Raw genomic sequence first — 19,560 nt, 5'->3', positions numbered from 1 at the left:
TACATCTTACGTCACACTCCGAGGCTAACTTGAGTCCATCTAAAATCGCCCAAATTTCAGCGTGGAAAGCTGAGCACCGCCCAATGTTGCGAAAAAAGCGTCCTTGGGGATGCCGCATAGCATTGGTTTTGTTCCAGAGAGCCCTTTATCCAATCGACATCCCCAGCAATCTCACAATAACAGTTTGACGCATGTTTGGATCTATCGATTCATGAATTCGGTTGGAAAACCTAATGATATGGTATGTTCCGTGTCATGACCCATGAAGCAAAACTGAAAGCTAATGAGGAAGAAAGGGGAAACACGGGGGATTTAGGGATTTCAAATGAAAAGGGAATTGAGAAAATGAATGAGCAGAAGAATTGGGTGAAGAATTTACCTGATGGGCAGCTGGATCAGGCGTGGGAAATGGGTAAGGAAGCAAAGGATCAGATGAATGATGGGCCAGAACATGAAACAAGCCCAACAGCCTGAAATCACAAAAAATAATAAAACGGTTTAGGAATCAAATCTGTTAGAGAAGAGTACAGCTAGCAGTCTGTTATGAGCTATTTTCTATAAAAATCAGTGTAACCAATTGAAAACTTATCAATGAAAATGTTATGATTCTATTTCTTCAACCTAAAATTCTTTATTCCTTAAATCCTTTCTTATTTTTCTTGAGCAGTTCATCACAATTGGTATTCAGAGCAAGGCCATTTTGATCCAAAAATACTAAATTTTTTTTCTCCAAACTAGGTAAAGCACGGAAATTACAACAAATGGCTCACAATGATCAGCCGCCGGTCATTCCTGTTGATCCAGCAGAGTCTTCTGAGGTGGAGCCAGTTCCAATTTGGTGGCTTCATCAGCAGAGTGCTTTAGAGCAGAGGATGCAACTACTGGAGGCCACAACAACTGACACGAAGAACATGCTTCAGTAACTATTGGGGTTGATGTAGAAAGCTGAGAATGAATCTGGGCAATCTACTCCTGCAGAACGACCACAAAGCACCACCAACTCAGATTAAGGATGCAACTAAAATGCCATTACAGGTTACAGTCATTGATGATAAGGAGAAATACTCATTTCAACCAGGACAACCGGGAATCTTAGCATCTAAGCCTACCTTGCCACATGATGTTTTTAAGATGAAAGCAACAGCAAATACAATGGAATCCGGGGAGCAACCTATCATTAAAGGATATCCATTCATGGAAAAACATTCCAGTAACACTAACACTGGTATGTTTATTCTAAAACCGAAAATAGAGCTTCAGTTTTTTGATGGCACTAATCCTAGGAGTTGGATTAGAAAATGTGAGAAATATTTTTCTATCTTTGATGTTCCTGAATTACAGAAGTTAGAAATAGTTGCTATGTATTTCACTAGCAAGGCTGAGATATGGTTTGATGGGTATATCATGAAAAAGAGTAGAGTTACTTGGCATGAATTTGTTTCTGACATGTGTCATAGATTTGCTGATAAGGGTTATATTGACGTTATTGATGAATTTAACAAATTAACTCAATTATCTTCTGTTGAGGAGTATGAAGCTCAATTTGAAGAACTTCAACCCTACCTTCTTCAGATTAATCCTGAATTAGGAGAGGAGTATTTTGTTTCCAGTTTTTTAAGTGGTCTTAAAAAGGAATTGAAACATAAGGTAAAGGTTTTGGAACCAAAGACTGTAGCTGAAGCTGCTAGAAAATCAAAGTTATACGAGCTGTCCTTGGAAGTGGAAAGTAAAAGATTTAGAAGCATTCCACGACCAATACTACCAGGAAATACTACCAGTTCCAGAACATTTTCTTATTCAATAAGTCCAGCCTTGAAGAGCAATCCAGGGTTCAATCAAAATAGACAACAATTATTGGAGTATAGGAGGGCAAACAATTTGTGCTATAAATGTGGTGATAAATTTACTCCTGGTCATCATTGCAAACTGAAGCAATTGAATTCTATGGAGGAGATGGTTGAGCAAGAGGAACCAGAGGATTTACATGCAGTTCAGAATTCTGTTGATATAATGACAATGGAGGAAAATGATCCTGAAATTTCTGTCAATGCCATAACTGGAAGTTCAGGAGGAAGCACTTTGAGAATCCAAGGATTCATTAAAGGAAAACCACTCAGTATTCTGATTGATAGTGGCAGTACTCATAGTTTTGTCACTAGCAGGTGGGCTAAGGAAGGATTAGAGTTGAAGGAAACTAATCCATTAGTCATTACAGTTGCTAATGGTGATAAGCTTTATAGTACAGCAAAGAGTAAACAATTGAGTTGGGAAATGCAAGACTTCATTTTTATTCATGATTTCAGGGTGTTAAACCTTGGAGGTAGTGATATGGTCTTGGGAGTTGACTAGATGAAGAAATACAGTCCAGTTTTAATGAATTTTAACAGTATGACTCTCATTTTTAAGATGGATGATCAAGACATTATGTTGGAAGGAGGGTTAAACAATACTGCAATGAAGATAATTTCAAGCAACAAGATGCAGAAGTTGATGAATAAAAATCCTGATTTGGTAGGGGAAATGTATATGTTAAATGCTGAAGTTGGTGGCAATGTAATTCCTCCTACAATTCAAGCTGTAATAGCTGAATATAAGGATGTGTTTGAAGAACCTACTGGAATGCCTCCAATAAGGAAGCATGATCATTCTATTATTCTTAAGTCAGGTATTGACACAGTTAATGTCAGACCATACAAGATGCCTTATCATCAGAAAACAGAAGTTGAGAAACAAGTGGTTGAGATGTTAGCTGCCTCAATTATTCAAACTAGCAAGAGCCCTTTTGCTTCTCCTTGTTTATTGGTTAAAAAGAAAGATGACAGTTGGAGGATGTGCATTGATTATAGACAGTTAAATGCCCTAACTGTTAAAAATAAGTTTTCTATTCCTGTAGTGGATGATCTCTTGGATGAACTAGCTGGAGCTAAATTTTTTTCTAAGCTGGATTTAAGATCTGGTTATTGGCAGATTCGAATTAAACCTGAAGATATTCCTAAAACAGCATTTAGGACACATCATGGCCATTTTGAATTCAAGGTAATGCCCTTTGGATTAACTAATGCACCAGCTACTTTTCAAGCTCTTATGAATGATTTATTTGGACCTTACCTCAGGAAATTTGTTCTAGTTTTCTTTGATGATATCTTAATCTACAGTCCTGATTTGCATAGTCATGTAGAGCAATTACGAATTGTTTTGGAGATTTTAAGGAAAAATCAGCTTTTTGCTAAGAGAACTAAATGTTTTTTTGGCCAAGCTGAGGTGGAGTATCTTGGTCATACTATTTCACAACATGGAGTAGCTACAGATTCATCAAAAATTAAAGCTATTCAGGAGCGGTCTATTCCAAAGAATTTGAAATCTTTGCGAGGGTTTTTGGGTCTCACTGGTTATTATAGAAAGTTTATTAAGGGGTATGGTGAAATTAGCAAACCCCTCACTACAATGTTGAAGAAGGATCAGTTTGTTTGGACTGATGAGGCTAAGAAGGCATTTATCACCCTTAAGAATACTATGTGTACAGCTCCAGTGCTAGCTCTGCCAGATTTTACAAAACAGTTTTGTTTGGAAACTGATGCTAGTTACAAAGGCATAGGGGCAGTCCTATCTCAAGAGGGTATACCAATTGCTTACCTCAGTAAGGCTTTGGGACCAAAACATATTGATTTATCGATTTATGAGAAAGAGTATTTAGCTATTTTAATGGCTATTTCTAAATGGAGACATTATTTTGAAGACAGATCTTTTATAATTAAAACAGATCATGAGTCCTTGAAGCACTTGCTTGAACAGAAGCTAACTACTACAATTCAGAAGAAGGGTCTTACAAAATTGATGGGATTGAATTATTCTATTCAGTTTCGCAAAGGTAAACACAACAGAGTTGCTGATGCTTTATCAAGACAGTTTGAAGTTGATTCTGAATTTCAACAATTATCTGCTACAATAGTCATTCCTACTTGGGTCACTGAGGTGGAAAACAGTTATGAAACTGATTCTTTGGCTAAGGAATTAATTCCTAAATTGTTATTTGATCCTAATGGCATGACTGACTGGTCTTATACTAAAGGGATCCTAAGATATAAAGGCAGAGTGTATATTGGTGACACAGGAGGATTAAGGAATCAACTTCTTTATACACTTCATGATTCACCACAAGGTGGCCATTATGGCATACAGGCTACTTATCATCGACTAAAATTGTATTTTTATTGGAAGGGAATGAAGACACTGGTTAAGCAGTATATTCAGCAGTGTGATGTTTGTCAGAGAATTAAACAAGAACATGTTTTGCAACCTGGGCTACTACAACCATTACCTATTCCACAGCAAGCTTGGGAGTTCATTACCATGGACTTTATTGAAGGGTTGCCTCCTTCTAATAGATACAATTCTATTTTGGTGGTAATTGACAAGTTCACTAAGTATGGGCATTTTCTACCACTGATTCATCCTTTTACAGCTTCTGATGTTGCTAAAGTCTATTTAGAGCAAGTTTACAAACTCCATGGACAACCTAAAGTTGCTTTGTCTGATCGAGATAAGATTTTTACCAGTGTTTTTTGGAAGGAGTTATTGAAGTTATTAGGGATTACAACCCTATTTACAACTGCCTATCATCCTCAAACGGATGGTCAAACAGAAAGACTTAATCAATGTCTTGAACAGTACTTAAGAGGACTTTGTTTTTTAAAGCCTAGTTCATGGGCTAAGTGGATTTCTCATGCTGAATGGTGGTATAATACAAGTTTTCATACAGCATTGGGTACTACTCCCTTTATTGCTTTATATGGTTATATACCACCAACTATGACTTGGACTACTGACTCACAAGTAGCTAATGTGCAGCAGTTTATGAAAGACAGAGACAATATCAATAGTATACTGCTTGATCAACTTAGTAAAGCACAGCATCGAATGAAGTATTATGCAGATCAAAAAAAGAGTGATAGACAGTTTATGGAAGGTGATGAGGTTTACCTTAAGCTTCAACCTTATAAGCAGACCTCTTTGGCTCTACGCAGAAACTTGAAATTGTCTGCTCGTTATTATGGACCCTACAAAATCAAACGCATAATTGGATCAGTCGCATATGAATTGGAATTACCAAATCATTCTCGACTTCATCCTGTTTTTCATATCAGTCTTTTAAAAAGAAAGATTGGGGATAACAATGTTGCTACCAGAAACCCACCTAAACTTACTATTGATGGCCAGCTTCGTATTTATCATGCGATTGTTTTGGATAAACGAGTTATTAAGCGAAATAACAAGGCAGTTACACAGTTATTAATTCAATGGTCGAATCTAGGAGTCGAAAATGCTACCTGGGAGGATTTCACCGTATTGCATTCTCAGTTCCCTGATTTTAATCCTTGGGGACAAGGATCGATTGCTGCCGGGGGTACTGTCATGACCCATGAAGCAAAACTGGAAGCTAATGAGGAAGAAAGGGGAAACACGGGGGATTTAGGGATTTCAAATGAAAAGGGAATTGAGAAAATGAATGAGCAGAAGAATTGGGTGAAGAATTTACCTGATGGGCAGCTGGATCAGGCGTGGGAAATGGGTAAGGAAGCAAAGGATCAGATGAATGATGGGCCAGAACATGAAACAAGCCCAACAGCCTGAAATCACAAAAAAATAATAAAACGGTTTAGGAATCAAATCTGTTAGAGAAGAGTACAGTTGACAGTCTGTTATGAGCTATTTTCTATAAAAATCAGTGTAACCAATTGAAAACTTATCAATGAAAATGTTATGATTCTATTTCTTCAACCTAAAATTCTCTATTCCTTAAATCCTTTCTTATTTTTCTTGAGCAGTTCATCACATTCCGCTTCGATCTACCGTTACATCGCATTATTGGATTACGACATCATCGTCTCCAAAACTAGGAAAAGCCGATGGCCGGTTGCACTGTTTCGTTCATGCAGATACCTTACAAAAAATTAATACCTTCCTGGATTCTCAGAGCGACGATTCAATAGTTTCGGTAAAACTCTTATTTTAATCTTAGTGAGTTTAATCATTTGTTTATATTCCAATTTTATATCAAATGTGATTTAAAAACACAACAATTCATTATTAGAGCAACAACCTTCACTCTCATGAGTGGATGGCTAATAAATACTACTATTGAAACTATTTAATAGGTAAATCTACATTTTTTTATTAATCTAATCATTTTACAATAAGCATAAATATTTATGCTAACTTATATTCAAATCCGAAACCTTTAAGGATACAATCATTCTTTATATCAACATCTCTTTATATAGATTAAATATTATATTAGAGTTTTAAGTATTTATAATTTTATCTCTTATCAAATTATAACATATATAATCACTTTCTTTTTATCATATTTATGATAATATTATACATTATATATTTGACTCATAATATAATTTTAATCTAATATTTAGAATATAAATTATTTTTTTATTTATCGATATTTAATTCATGTAGAATACACATTTTCAAATAAGGTTAAACCGGATGAAATGTTGCCTTGAAAATATCTCTGATGCCAATGTGTACACATTTTCATGTCTTTGACATTAGCTAGGTGACAGCTATTTTGGAAGTCTAATCCGGTTCTGTCTTTGACCCAGACACTGACAATCTCTCGCACTCGTACTAACTCATGTGTACTACATTCATAGCTTTTATTTGGATGCTCAATTTTTATGAGCAAAGTTTTGAAGCCACTTGGCCAACTTGGATTTTAATTCATAAAATTATTAATTAATAAAATCTTGAGAGTGAAACGTGTAGACTAAACTTAAAATATATTTTTTCTTATCAAAGATAAAAAAAAACGTGTAGGCCGAGTACCCGACTTCAACCACCTTTCGCCAAATAAATCTCAATTTGATCACTAAAAAGTTTAATGGAACGGAGTAAAAGTAATTAATCAAAATTATAATAAATAAGTAGAAAGAGTAAGCTGCTCTCAACCTGACGTTAGGGGCAGTCTATTAGTTTATCTCCCCTCACCCCGTTATATATGGCAATAGGGTCATCTAATTTTTAAGTAAAAAGAGGAAGGTGAATTTTAGAAGTACAACAATGCATATTTAAATAACAATGGTTAAAATTAGTAATTAACATTTACTTGAATAATCATTTTAATCCATATTTATTTTCTTTGAAGTGTTTAATGTTTAATAATTAAAATTTTGGTTAAAATACTCATATTTGATAGAAATTATTAATTGACTAACAATCGATACATATTACTAATGTGATAATTTCAAATATGTGTTATTGTTGATGTTTCACATATCATATCATAATATTACATGACATAGCACCTGTCATGCTATCGTATTGAATAATGTGGCATGTATCATCTTATGTGATGTAGTATGTAACACATAAACAATGAAAACATTGTGTTAATAACATACATTTATGGTTAATCAACTAATTATTTTCATTTAACATGAATTATTTTGATCAAAAATTAAAACATTAGATATTAAGTACTAAAAAATAAAAATAAGAATATTTATTCATAGAAATATTAAAATCAATTATACCTAATAAAATTTAAATTTGAGCAAACAATACGAGAATTAACTCATGACTTTTTTTTTTCAAAATTGGTATCTTAAAGTTCTCACAGTCCCAACTTTATTAATGAGTTAAGATCTTGTTGAGAAAATGAAAAATACATTGAAAATATTTTAATTATTTTTTATTTTCTATAAAAATAAAAACGAAAATCTGAAGTTCATATTTCTCCCACGGTCAAATTCCTCCACGGACTCTTTGCAATTCTTGATACTAAATTGTAAACCGCACATGATCACGAGGACCTAAACCTTATATGAAATAAAATGGGCATAAGGTAAAAAAATAATATTTAATTAAATAATCATTTTATTTATTTATTTTAAGTAATTTTGCTTTCAATATTTTATTTAAAGCAAAAATATCACCCTATAATGAAAATGGTTAGTTAACAATTTGTTGACATTTTAAAAATATGAACATTTTTAACATTCTAAAAGTAAATATTTAATCAGATGTTAGAACAAATTTTGCTTTAAAATAAAAAATTAAAGAAATACTCTTAAAAAATAAATAAAATGATCATGTATCAAAATATTTGGCACTTAATTTTAGTATTATACCAATAAAATATAATTAATAAAAAAACTAACAGACTTATTAAAAGAATAAATGTCTAAATAATATCTCGAAAAACGTTTTAATTATAAATAAAATTTTGTTAAAAATAAGTGTTTAACGTTTTCTCAGTTATATTTTTAGATGTCTATCGTTATATTTTTAATTTTTTAATAATAAAAATATTATTTAAAAATCTTTTTAAAGAAACTTAATTTATTTATAAAAAACCCCTAATCTTTTAATAAAATTATAAAAAAACTCTAAAAACTAAAATATCTCATTTCAACCCCATTACCAACCGTCGCCGCCCATCTCTAGCCACCATCGTCCCGAACACTTGGATTTTGGTCGGAATTGCACGGCCCGTTCGAATGGTGGCGACGATGTGGCTTATGGACTTCGGGATCAACCGAAACCGACGAAAAATAATAACGGTGACTTAAAATCCGACGAACATTTAAACGATTCTCTACGACAAACGGTGACATTTTACGATAAAAAAATCAACGTGGGTCTGATCAGAGGTTGATGCCGGTGCCGATGAAGGTGGTGGTGATGATCACATTTGACCGACTGACAACCATGAAAAGGGAAAATAGAAAGGGGAGAGGGGAGAGGGGGGACGCAGGCAATTGTTTAGTTTTATTTTTATAATAATTTTTTTTAATAATTTAAATAAATTCTCAAAAAAATCAAAATGTAATATATGTCGCTTAACGATCAAATTTAACTGCCGTTATAATTCAGACATCAAAAAATCTCTTATGAAAACGTTATGCACCTATTTTTAAAGAAATTTTATTTAAACACTAAAATATTTTATTAAACAAAAATTAGACCCTTATTTGTGTATTAAGTTAAACTAATATAAAAGGGGAGGAAGTGATGACTGTATTGATTTGTTTGTTGGAGTAATAAAATAGAAAGATGGTTGGGTAGGGCCATCGGCGATTTGATCAAATTGACACATATTTACTGAATATTTACCTTTTTAGTACCGTTTGATATATATTTCTCGAAGTGGCACTCTTTCGGCTGAGTTGGCAAAAGGCGCGTCCCCGGGGACGCACTTTACCCGTATTTTCGCTGAGTTGGATGCCACGTGTGGAAGACGCAACCCCGGGGATGCGCCTTCCATTAAATGCCATAAATGCCCGCATCCATTTTCCCTAACTACCCCTCCTCCTCCCCTATATAAACCCCCTCAACCCTCCCTCATTCTTTACACCAAAATCATATTCTCTTCTCTTATATAACTCAAATTCTCCAACTATTTGAGTTTTAAATTTGTTATTAGTGGTAAGAAATTTATTTTTTATGTTAGTATTTTTTTAAAGAGTTATTATATTTTATATTAATATATTTATGTAAATATTATTTTTTTATTAAAATAATATTTATATAATTATTATTTATTTAGAATTATTAATTTTTTGTGTGCTAATTATATTGTTTTGTCTACAATTATAATGGAAAACGAAATGATGTTGCGATTGGATATTGATCATATCTCCAGACATTTTAGCGATATGGTAATATTTTTTTATAATTAATGTTAATATTTAAATTTATTTTTATTTTAAAGTTATTATGAATTTATATTAATTTTTATTTTTTTATAATGTATATTATTTAGGATACTGATCGTATTTTAGAGACTTTTATTAAAAATCCACGTATACCGACACCGGAACGTATTTTGCCATATTTGGCTTCTGCCGGGTTCGGGTATATTGCAACAATTATTGGCGGTTGCAAACTCGAACATGTCCTAATTTCTGCACTGATTGAGAGGTGGAGGCCCGAGACACACACTTTTCACCTTCCATGTGGAGATGCCACAATTACATTGGAGGATGTCTCTATGCATCTGGGGCTTCCCGTCGACGGAAATATGATGTGTGGTATGGCGGATGGTGATTGGCAGTCAATGTGCATTGATTATCTTGAAGCTGCTCCGCCAGAGTTTAATGGAGGTAGAATAGCTTTATCTTGGTTAAAAGCTAATTTTGAGGTTTTAAATGAAAATGATTCAGATGATCAAGCAAAGACATGTGGTCGGGCATATATTCTACGAATAATTGGAGAAATATTGATGCCCGACAAATCTCGCAACTAGGTGCATTGTATGTGGTTGCAGCATCTGATCGATTTTGATGAAGCTGGAAGATATAGTTGAGGCGCTGCAGTTTTGGCATATATCTTTAGAGAAATGTGTCGGACGATGAAATAATGGAAGGCGCGCCCCCGGGAACGCGCCTTCAAGTCCCCTGAGAAATAATAGGTACTGATATGAATAGTGTCTATGAGGGACATGAGTGACATAATAGGGCAATGATAACATATTCTCTGATAAAATAATGAAAGGCGCGCCCCCGGGAACGCGCCTTCAAGTCCCCATAGAAATAATAGGTACTGATATGAATAGTGTCCCCGAGGGACATGAATGACATAATAGGGCAATGATAACATATTCTCTGACAAAATAATGGAAGACGCGCCCCAGGAACGCGCCTTCATGTGAATAGTACTCCGATTATAGACACTATTATATGCAACATATTATAAACTTTCAAAACAAACTTCAGTACACAAGCTTTCAAATTCTCAAATTCTCTGAAAATGAGTCGTCTTTCTGCTGTTGTTTTTGTATGATGGAAAAATTAAGGAAGCTGAAGAGGGAGTTGTTTTTTAGTCAGATCATTTATATCCCCTTAACCTTGAAGAGAAACATCACAATTGAGGAGTTAATCACAAAAATTTCGTTAAAGATTCGTGTAGCAGGCCATAGAAGACTATCTTCACTTCAATACAGATTTCCTACTGAACTTTTTCCGCTCACATATACATCATTTCAGCTTTCAAACGATGATGATGTTTCTATGATGGTTGATGCTCATATGGGGAGTTCACAATCTCTTATTGAAATGTATGCCACTTTTATTGAGGTTCGTGCAACTCGTGGTCTCTCATATTCCTCTCACTTTGGCATTGCATATCAAGCTGATCAAGTTGATAGCCCAACACAACTGATCTGTAATGATTTCACATCATTAATGGCGGATCCAACGCCAGATACCATGCCATCAAGTTCAATAGGAAGGCATTCATCTGCAACTGCTTATAATCTCAACCCACGTGGCTTCACCAATAATCCATATGACAACATCTCTTATACTTCAAGGGGCAGACATTCATCTGCCAATGTTTTCGACTTAAATATGGAAATGCCAATGAGACGGTAGTCTATTCACATCCAACATGATACAATGGCCTCAAGTTCAAGGGGAGGACACGCAAGCGGGAACTTATTTGACCTCAACATTAGATTATCGGAGGAACCCTCATCTCAACTAGAATAACCTCTTCGGGAGCCAGGTGCAGATGGTGCTGAAACAAGATTATTCGTTGAACCTGACTCACCACAGTTTAACGTACATTCTGATGATGACGAGGATGACGTTCCGATAAATACAACACCAGTCGAACTTCGTGCACATATGTATGAGGCTGATTATGATACAATGTATGAGCCTGAATTTCCATATCTTCCTGATGTTGGCAACTATGGACTTCAATCATTAGTCAATGACGGTAATTTACATATTGGAATGGAGTTCGCATCAAAGGAGGAAGCAATGATGGCAATAAAGAGTTACAATATTCGTAACTCAGTTATGTCCCGAGTTGATCGATCTAAAACGGAGAAATATGTCTGCTACTGCGTCTAACGTGAAGTCCCGAGTTGATCGATCTAACACAGAGAAATATGTATGCTACTGCGTCCAACGTGACAACGGATGTCAATGGATGGTCCGTGTATCAAAGAGGAAGAACAACTTATGGGAACTAACCAGATACAACGGTCCTCATACATGTTGTGCAACAGGTATAAACCAGGATCATCCCAACTTGGACTCCAACATTATTTGCCAAGCAATCATGCCCATTGTGAAGCAAAGCTCTCATATAGCTGTTGCAGTGTTGATTTCTGCTATACAGTCACAATATGGGTACACTGTCTCATATAAAAAAGCGTTGTTGGCAAAACATAATGCCATTTGCAAACTTCATGGCGAATGGGATTCCTCTTGCAACGAGCTGCCCAGTTAGTTTCATGTTGTGCAAAGACTTAATCCCGGGACAATTGTTGAGTTCGAAACTCAACATCATTACGTGAATGATCGAATGGTTCGCGATCGCTGCCAATTTTACCGTGTCTTTTGGACTTACCCTCAGTGTATTAATGCAGTCAAGTACTGTAAACCAGTTGTCCAAATTGATGATACTTTCTTGTATGGGAAATACAAGCAAGTTTTATTATTGGTTGTGGTCCAAGATGGAAACCGCAATATTTTTCCTGTTGCGTTTGCCCTCGTTCAAGGAGAAGACACTGAGTCTTGGGTTTTTTTCCTTAAAAATTTATGTTTACATGTTGTCACCAGGGAACGAGTATGCATTATTTCAGATCGAGGAGCCGAAATAAAAGCATCAATGGACTCTTTGGGTATAATGTATAGACCTCCACATGTTCAACATCGTTATTGTGTCCGTCATATTGCTGCAAACTATTACGGAAAATACAAGAATAACGATGAACGCCAGTTAGTCGTGCAGATGGGTATGTTATTTTTTCCCAATTTTTCTATCAATTTCTTATTACTTATTTATACTTCATATTAACTATTACATATTCCTAATGGCTTAGGTTACGAACTCTTACCTCAAAGGTTTGAGTCGATGCTACAAGAGCTTTTTTGCAAAAATAATAAGGGGTGCGAGTACATTATGGACATCAGCAAAGAAATGTGGACAAATGCATATGATGGGGGGTATCGCTATGGTCATATGACAACAAACTTGGCTGAAGCAATAAATTCAACCTTAAAGGGGGCGCGTTATTTACCAGTCACGGCGTTGGTTAAAACGACTTATTTTCGTTTGGGTCAACTCTTTGCAAAGCTCGGTGGACAAGCTCTTACTTGGATGCAAAACGGTCATATTTACCACCCAAGACTAGTAGTTGATTTACAGAAAAAAGTGGCTGCATCAAATGGGATGTTAGTTACAAATTTTTCTCGCACCCGTGAATTGTTTCGTGTAACCGAAATGCCATGTCCGCTGCAAGGGATTGGAGCTAACTCTTTCAGAGTTAATCTGTAAGAGAGGTGGTGCGATTGTGGTTTCTTTCAAGCACTCAAATATCCATGCTCTCATGTCATTGCAGCTTGCTCACATTCGCATTTGGACTACAAAAGTTATGTTGTTCCCGTATACCAACTTTCACAAGTATTCAAGGTATATGAATTTGAGTTTCCGCCCATAGGAAACGAAAGAGACCCAAATGAGATTCAAACTTGGCTTACAATTGTACCAGATCCATTGCAATTGAGGGACTCAGGTCGTCCAAAATTTACTAGAATACATTGTGATATAGATATTCGGGAGAAGTCAACAGAACAAAAACGATGTGGGCATTGTAGAAACATCGGGCACAATAGAAAAAAATGTCCAGCTCTGTTATCATCATATAACCGTTAACTCTTATGTAATTAATATTGTATTTAAATGAATGTTTTTGTTTCTAATAATTTAATGTTATTGCATTTATATAATTTGTCAATGTATATACACCTAAATAATTTTTTTAACTTTTAAATACTTAAATATTTTCAATATATTTATTTAATATAATAATTAATATTATTAGTTATAAATTTTTTAAAATATAATAATAATTCCATCTTCTAAGTAGAGAAAAATATTAAATTAAACAAATTAAAAGTTATTAAAAAAATTTATGTATACGATGACACATTTCATGTTCTGATTGGAGGATTAAATTTATTAAATTAAATTTTCAATAAGACTAATTTCATAAAATATGTAAGTCTTGAAGATTAAATATGTAATTATATTAATTTATTAACTTATGCATCAACATTTTCGTTAAATATTGATAAGAGATGACTAGATTGATAACATTTAAATAATTAACTGATAAAATTAATAGATCGATAATCAAAATAAAAAATAATAATATAATCATATGTGTAATATTATAATTTCATACATTTTTCCTATAACTACAATAAAATAAAAAATGATTTTCATATATTGTTCTATCATATTAATGTAGATATTTCACTCTACCTTTAACACACATTAACAAAATACATTTAATAATTCTTACATTATAATCGAAACACTTTACATAATATATTACTAATTTATAATAAAAATAAAAATAAAATATTTATTATTAAACAAAATATCAGCGTGGCAGTCGAGTTGACGAAAGGCGCGTCCCCGAAGATACGCCTTCCACACGTGACATTTAACTCAACGAAAACACGGGTAAAACGTATTCCCAAAAACACACCTTTTACCAGCTCAATTGAAAAGATACTATTTTGATAAATATATATCTAATTATGCTAAAAAAAATAAATATTCAATAAATATATATCATCGTCAGGGTAGTACCCTTCGTAACTCAAGACCTTGTCTTTAGCAAGCCGTCCCTTTACCTTTTTTCCTCCTTGATATTTTAATTTGGAAATTTGTCGTTTTGCTTTCAAATTTTCAATTGTTCCATTGTTTACGCCATATTCCGGTGCATGCACCTCCTTTTTCCTTTTTTACAATTCGTGTTGGCCAATCGCGGTAAATTTTCTCTGAAGTATCCCGAATCATATCATCTTCCCCAACATACCCCTCCCATTTTCACCCTTGGTAATATTTTCTCCGCCTCTTTTTTATAGTTTATTGAAATAATAATTATCTTCACCCTCGGTAAATTTCTGACATTACTCTGTATGATAAAAAGTTTATCAGCAAGACTTGAACTATCTAAAACGATTTAAATTTAATATTTTATAAAGAATTAAACAAAGTAGATAAATATAACTCCAAATAAGATGCCGTATCTACCGATGGATTACATTCTAATAATAACATGTAATTAAGGCCATTAATTGAATAATCATTTGCTCACCTAAGAAGGTCACTATAATTCATCTACATACACTTATACATTGGATAATTATAAAATTATGGTGACAAATATATAATTAAATTTGGTCATACAACAGGGTGGCAATTTTGAAGAAGCAAGCTCTGTAGAAATTGTTGATCGGAAGGGACAAAAAAGAAGTGAGCAAATTTAAAACAAATGACAGGGTCGGCAGAGACATGAATCTCATCAATCAAGATTGTGCCACGTGCATTTGTTCTTATGTCCTTTTATTTTTATTTTACCTCAATAAATATCATTACTTAAATTTCATTGGGATTTTAATTGACTCACGGAGAATTTTTAGATTTTAGTTTTTAAAAAAAATATTTTAATATAAATATCATTGTATGTATACTATTTTTATATATATTTAGGGGTGTTTATTCTTCAATTAAAATCGATTTAATCGATAGAATATAAATTTAATTTAATTAATTAATGATTTATTTTTTTAATTTATTGTTAACAATTGATTTGATTTAAATCAAATAAGTAATCGAATTAATCGATAATATGAAATATTTTATTAAAAAATTATATTTTAACCATACTGGACTCATAACATTTTTAAGATCTATTTAAATTTTAATCTAAATAAAAAGTACATTTCTTAAACTTGAATTAATTTAACTGAAAAATTATAAAATACAATACAATAGATAGACGGAAAATATAAAAATTTTGATTCATCAAATTGAATATTAATTTTGTTAGAAGACTTAAATTCGAATAATTATCTTTGTAAGAAGTGTTCGTATACATATATTGTTAATAAGCTATTAAAAAAATTACATAAACTTTTTTTTTAAAAATCGCTTCAATGAAACACGTGAACACAAAATTGTAACATTTTAAAATTTCACACTATAGTTATATTTAAAACAAATTACTCACTATTTTTCCACTTGAAAAGGATTAATTTTCTGAAAATTCATGTTTTGTCATTATATTTTTATTTTCTCATTTTTAATTTTAAAATATAAGAAGAGAAAATAATATAAATTGATGATTTTAATAAAATTATTCTTATCTGTCAGCAATTTTATGAAAATATTTTTATTTACTGACAAATTTATTTATTATTATAACAGTCAACCTATTTTCTTAATCTTTTTTCAACTACACCATTTCACTAATTTAATATTCTCATTTCCAGTTTATACTTTACATGTAACTGTAAGGCTAGAAAAGAAAGCTATATGCATAAAATATATATGTAATTTCATTGATCAAACGAGGGTGAAATGGTAATAATGATGTTTGCGTAATTTCCTCCGAAAGCAATATAAAACGCACATTATTAGCCCGTTAATACCCTAAGAAAAACTATTTTTTCATTCGTCTATCCAACAACCAAACAACAAAAGTTGAAGGAATCCGTCTTCTCTAGCTCTGTTAGCAATTTGTCAATCATTTGTACGCTCAAATTTTCTCAGAATCTGTATTCCCAAGTGTTCGTCACTCTGATCAAACACCACCATGTGTGGCGGTGCTATTATCTCCGATTTCATACCGCCGGCACCGTCGTCGCGACGCCTGACGGCTGATTTCTTGTGGCCTGATCTGAAAAAATCTTCGTTTAAGAAGGGTTCCAGGAAAAGCTACTCGAAGACGGTGATCGATTTGGACGTTGATTTCGAGACTGACTTTCAGGAGTTTAAGGATGAAGAATCTGATGTAGATGATGCTTTGGCTGATATCAAGCCCTTTGCTTTTTCTGCTACAAAGAAATCATCTCCTACTGCCTCACATGGTAAAGAATAATAATTTCTTCTTTGGTTAATTTTTTGAGATTTTTTATTTTATTTTCTGGAAAAGAACATGTATTTTTTGGTAAAAAGTTTACTCTTGCTTTGCTGTTAATTCTCCTTTTTTGTTTACATTTTTTTTGAGGTTTGATCGGGTTAGATCATTGATTAATTGTTAGTGATATGTATTTTTTATTTAAAAAAAATATTGTTATTGAATTTTTATTGCTTGTTTGGTTATTTGGTATAATAGAACACGTACATTGAATAGTATTTTTTTTTGTTAAAAAGCTTGAGCTTGTTCTAGATGTTCATCTGGCCATGTATAAAAGCTTTTCCTTTTCTACCCTGCTGTAGTTCTTTGCTTTGTCTATGTTAGAAAGTTGGTTATTTCCCTTTCTACCCTTTAAGATTTGAACTTAAGATGAAAAATAGCCTGAAAGGGAAAACACTCAATTTTTGATCATAAAATCTTAGCAATTCAAAGCTTCATAGAATTCTGCATTTTTGGTTATTTGGGATCTTGCTAAAATTAAATTTTAATTTATATTGAAATCTTTGTTGCAGTTTGTTCAAAAAAAAATATGTATTAAAATTCAACTTTTTCTATTGTTTATCTAATAGTGTTAAAATAAACTTTTGCTTTTACTCAATATTAAAAAGGAAAATTTTAGTTGTTTCTATCAGACTAATCTGTATGGATTCTTGTTTTTCTACTTTCCTTTTGTGTACTGTTGCTTGAAATCTTGTTATGTATAGGATATATGATGTTTCCTATATTCGAAAGGATAAATATTTTTTTCCTTTTAATGGATTGGGAAGAAATTTTATTCGAGACGTAACGCGTCTGAGGAATAATTTCCCTATGTAGTCGTTAAAGATGTTTTTCTCATGATTAAGATCCTAATTTTTTCCCTTTTAATGGATTAGTATAATTTACTTACGGTTCATGTATCTGTATGATTACTAAAATTTTCCTTTGCAATCATTGAAGATTCGAGCTCTGGAACATCCGTACAGTTTAACGGTCAAGCTGAGAAATGTGTGAAAAGAAAGAGGAAGAATCAGTATCGTGGGATTCGACAGCGTCCATGGGGTAAATGGGCGGCTGAGATCCGAGACCCAAGGAAAGGGGTAAGGGTCTGGTTAGGAACTTTCAATACTGCTGAAGAAGCTGCGAGAGCTTATGACGCAGAGGCACGGATAATTCGAGGTAAGAAAGCTAAGGTGAACTTCCCTGAAGAGACTCCGCGTGCCTCTCCGAAATGCGCAGCGAAGACTAATTCTCAGAAACCAGTCTCCAAGTCAAACTTGAGCCCTGTTCAGCCTAATCTGAATCAGAATTTCAATTACCTGAACAATCCTGAGCAGGAATACTTTGATACCATGAGTTTTGTAGAAGAGAAGCCACTGATGAATCAGTTTGCAAGTGTGGACCCTGTTCCTACATCTATAGATACTGGATATAAACCGTTTAATCAATCTGATAATACCCATGTGTATTTCAATTCTGACCAGGGAAGTAACTCCATTGACTGTTCCGATTATGGCTGGGGTGAACAGGGTTCTAAAACTCCTGAAATATCATCCATTCTTGAAGCTACTATAGTGGGTGATGAGTTCTTGGAGGATGCAAACCCTAATAAGAGGCTGAAACCAAATTCTGATAATGTTATGCTTACTGAAGACAATTCGGCAAAGAGTTTATCTGATGAGCTATTGGCTTTGGACAATCCGATGAAGTACTTCCAAATTCCGCCACTCCTAGACGGGAACTGGGATGCCTCGATCGATGCCTTCCTCAACGGAGAGGCAACTCAGGATGGTGAAAACCCGATGGATTTCTGGAGCTTTGATGACTTCTCTTCCATTCCGGGGGCCGCTCTCTGAGTAAAATCTTTGGCCTACATTCTAGTTTTTGTAAATAAAGCAACATGTTAGTGAGTTTTCAGAAACCCTTCTGGCAGCTTGCTTTATTCTGTCTATTTTGGGAGAAAATTGTTGATTTATTTGTATATTGTGCTTCTGTTTTGTTGTTTTACTTTTCTCAGGAATTTGGTCAAAACTGTGTTGTGATGTTGAAGCAAAAGCAAGCTTCATTGCATGCTTAAAGCGCCCTCGTCTGCAGTGCTTTCAGAGGTTTATTTAAGTATGTTTTCTGTTTTTATGTCTATTTTGTAGACTTTTGGACTCGAAAACTTGTATTTTGACTACTGTATAAGTGGTTTATGCGAGTTTCTATGATGAAAATACTGAGAACATATGAATGTTTAAACTTTGCTCTGTTTCTCCCTTACCATTTCAGTTCTATATCATCCGTCTAATAATCATGATTTATTCTCTTGAAATTTACATCTTTTTATTATATTGTTGTTGTTAAAATCATAAAACAGGTTTTATATGTTATTTTCACAAAGTAAATGTCATTTGAAGATTTAGCTAACTATGATGAATCTGTTGCGAGTTGTATGGTTCAATTCTATGCAGTACTCAGATTTAAATTGGTTTTTTGGATTAAATCTTTCATTTAACATGGTAAGAGGACTTAAACAATAGTTAGAGCATTAAGTAAACATTTCGTTGGCAATGAGAGGGCAGTCTTATCTGATGGTATTTGCATATTATACTGCCGCGTATAATATGTATAGGCAG

The 19,560-nt window shown here is 33.5% G+C and overlaps 1 protein-coding gene across 1 annotated transcript; it reads left to right on the top strand.

The window, feature by feature from the left end:
• Nucleotides 1–16,495: 16,495 nt before the first annotated feature.
• On the top strand, nt 16,496–18,799 carry LOC120210295 (ethylene-responsive transcription factor RAP2-12-like). The gene is made up of 2 exons (XM_039209056.1): nt 16,496–16,913; nt 17,903–18,799. Exons 1-2 carry the CDS (start codon nt 16,640–16,642, stop codon nt 18,796–18,798), a joined length of 1,170 nt encoding a protein of 389 aa, XP_039064987.1. The 5' UTR covers nt 16,496–16,639; the 3' UTR covers nt 18,799.
• Nucleotides 18,800–19,560: the final 761 nt, after the last annotated feature.

Source organism: Hibiscus syriacus, unplaced genomic scaffold (assembly GCF_006381635.1).
Source record: "Hibiscus syriacus cultivar Baekdansim isolate YM2019G1 unplaced genomic scaffold, ASM638163v2 tig00109923_pilon, whole genome shotgun sequence".
Classification (NCBI taxonomy): Eukaryota; Viridiplantae; Streptophyta; class Magnoliopsida; order Malvales; family Malvaceae; genus Hibiscus; species Hibiscus syriacus.
The sequence above is the reverse complement of the archived record's forward strand: the minus strand, read 5'-3'. Positions and strand labels throughout refer to the sequence as shown.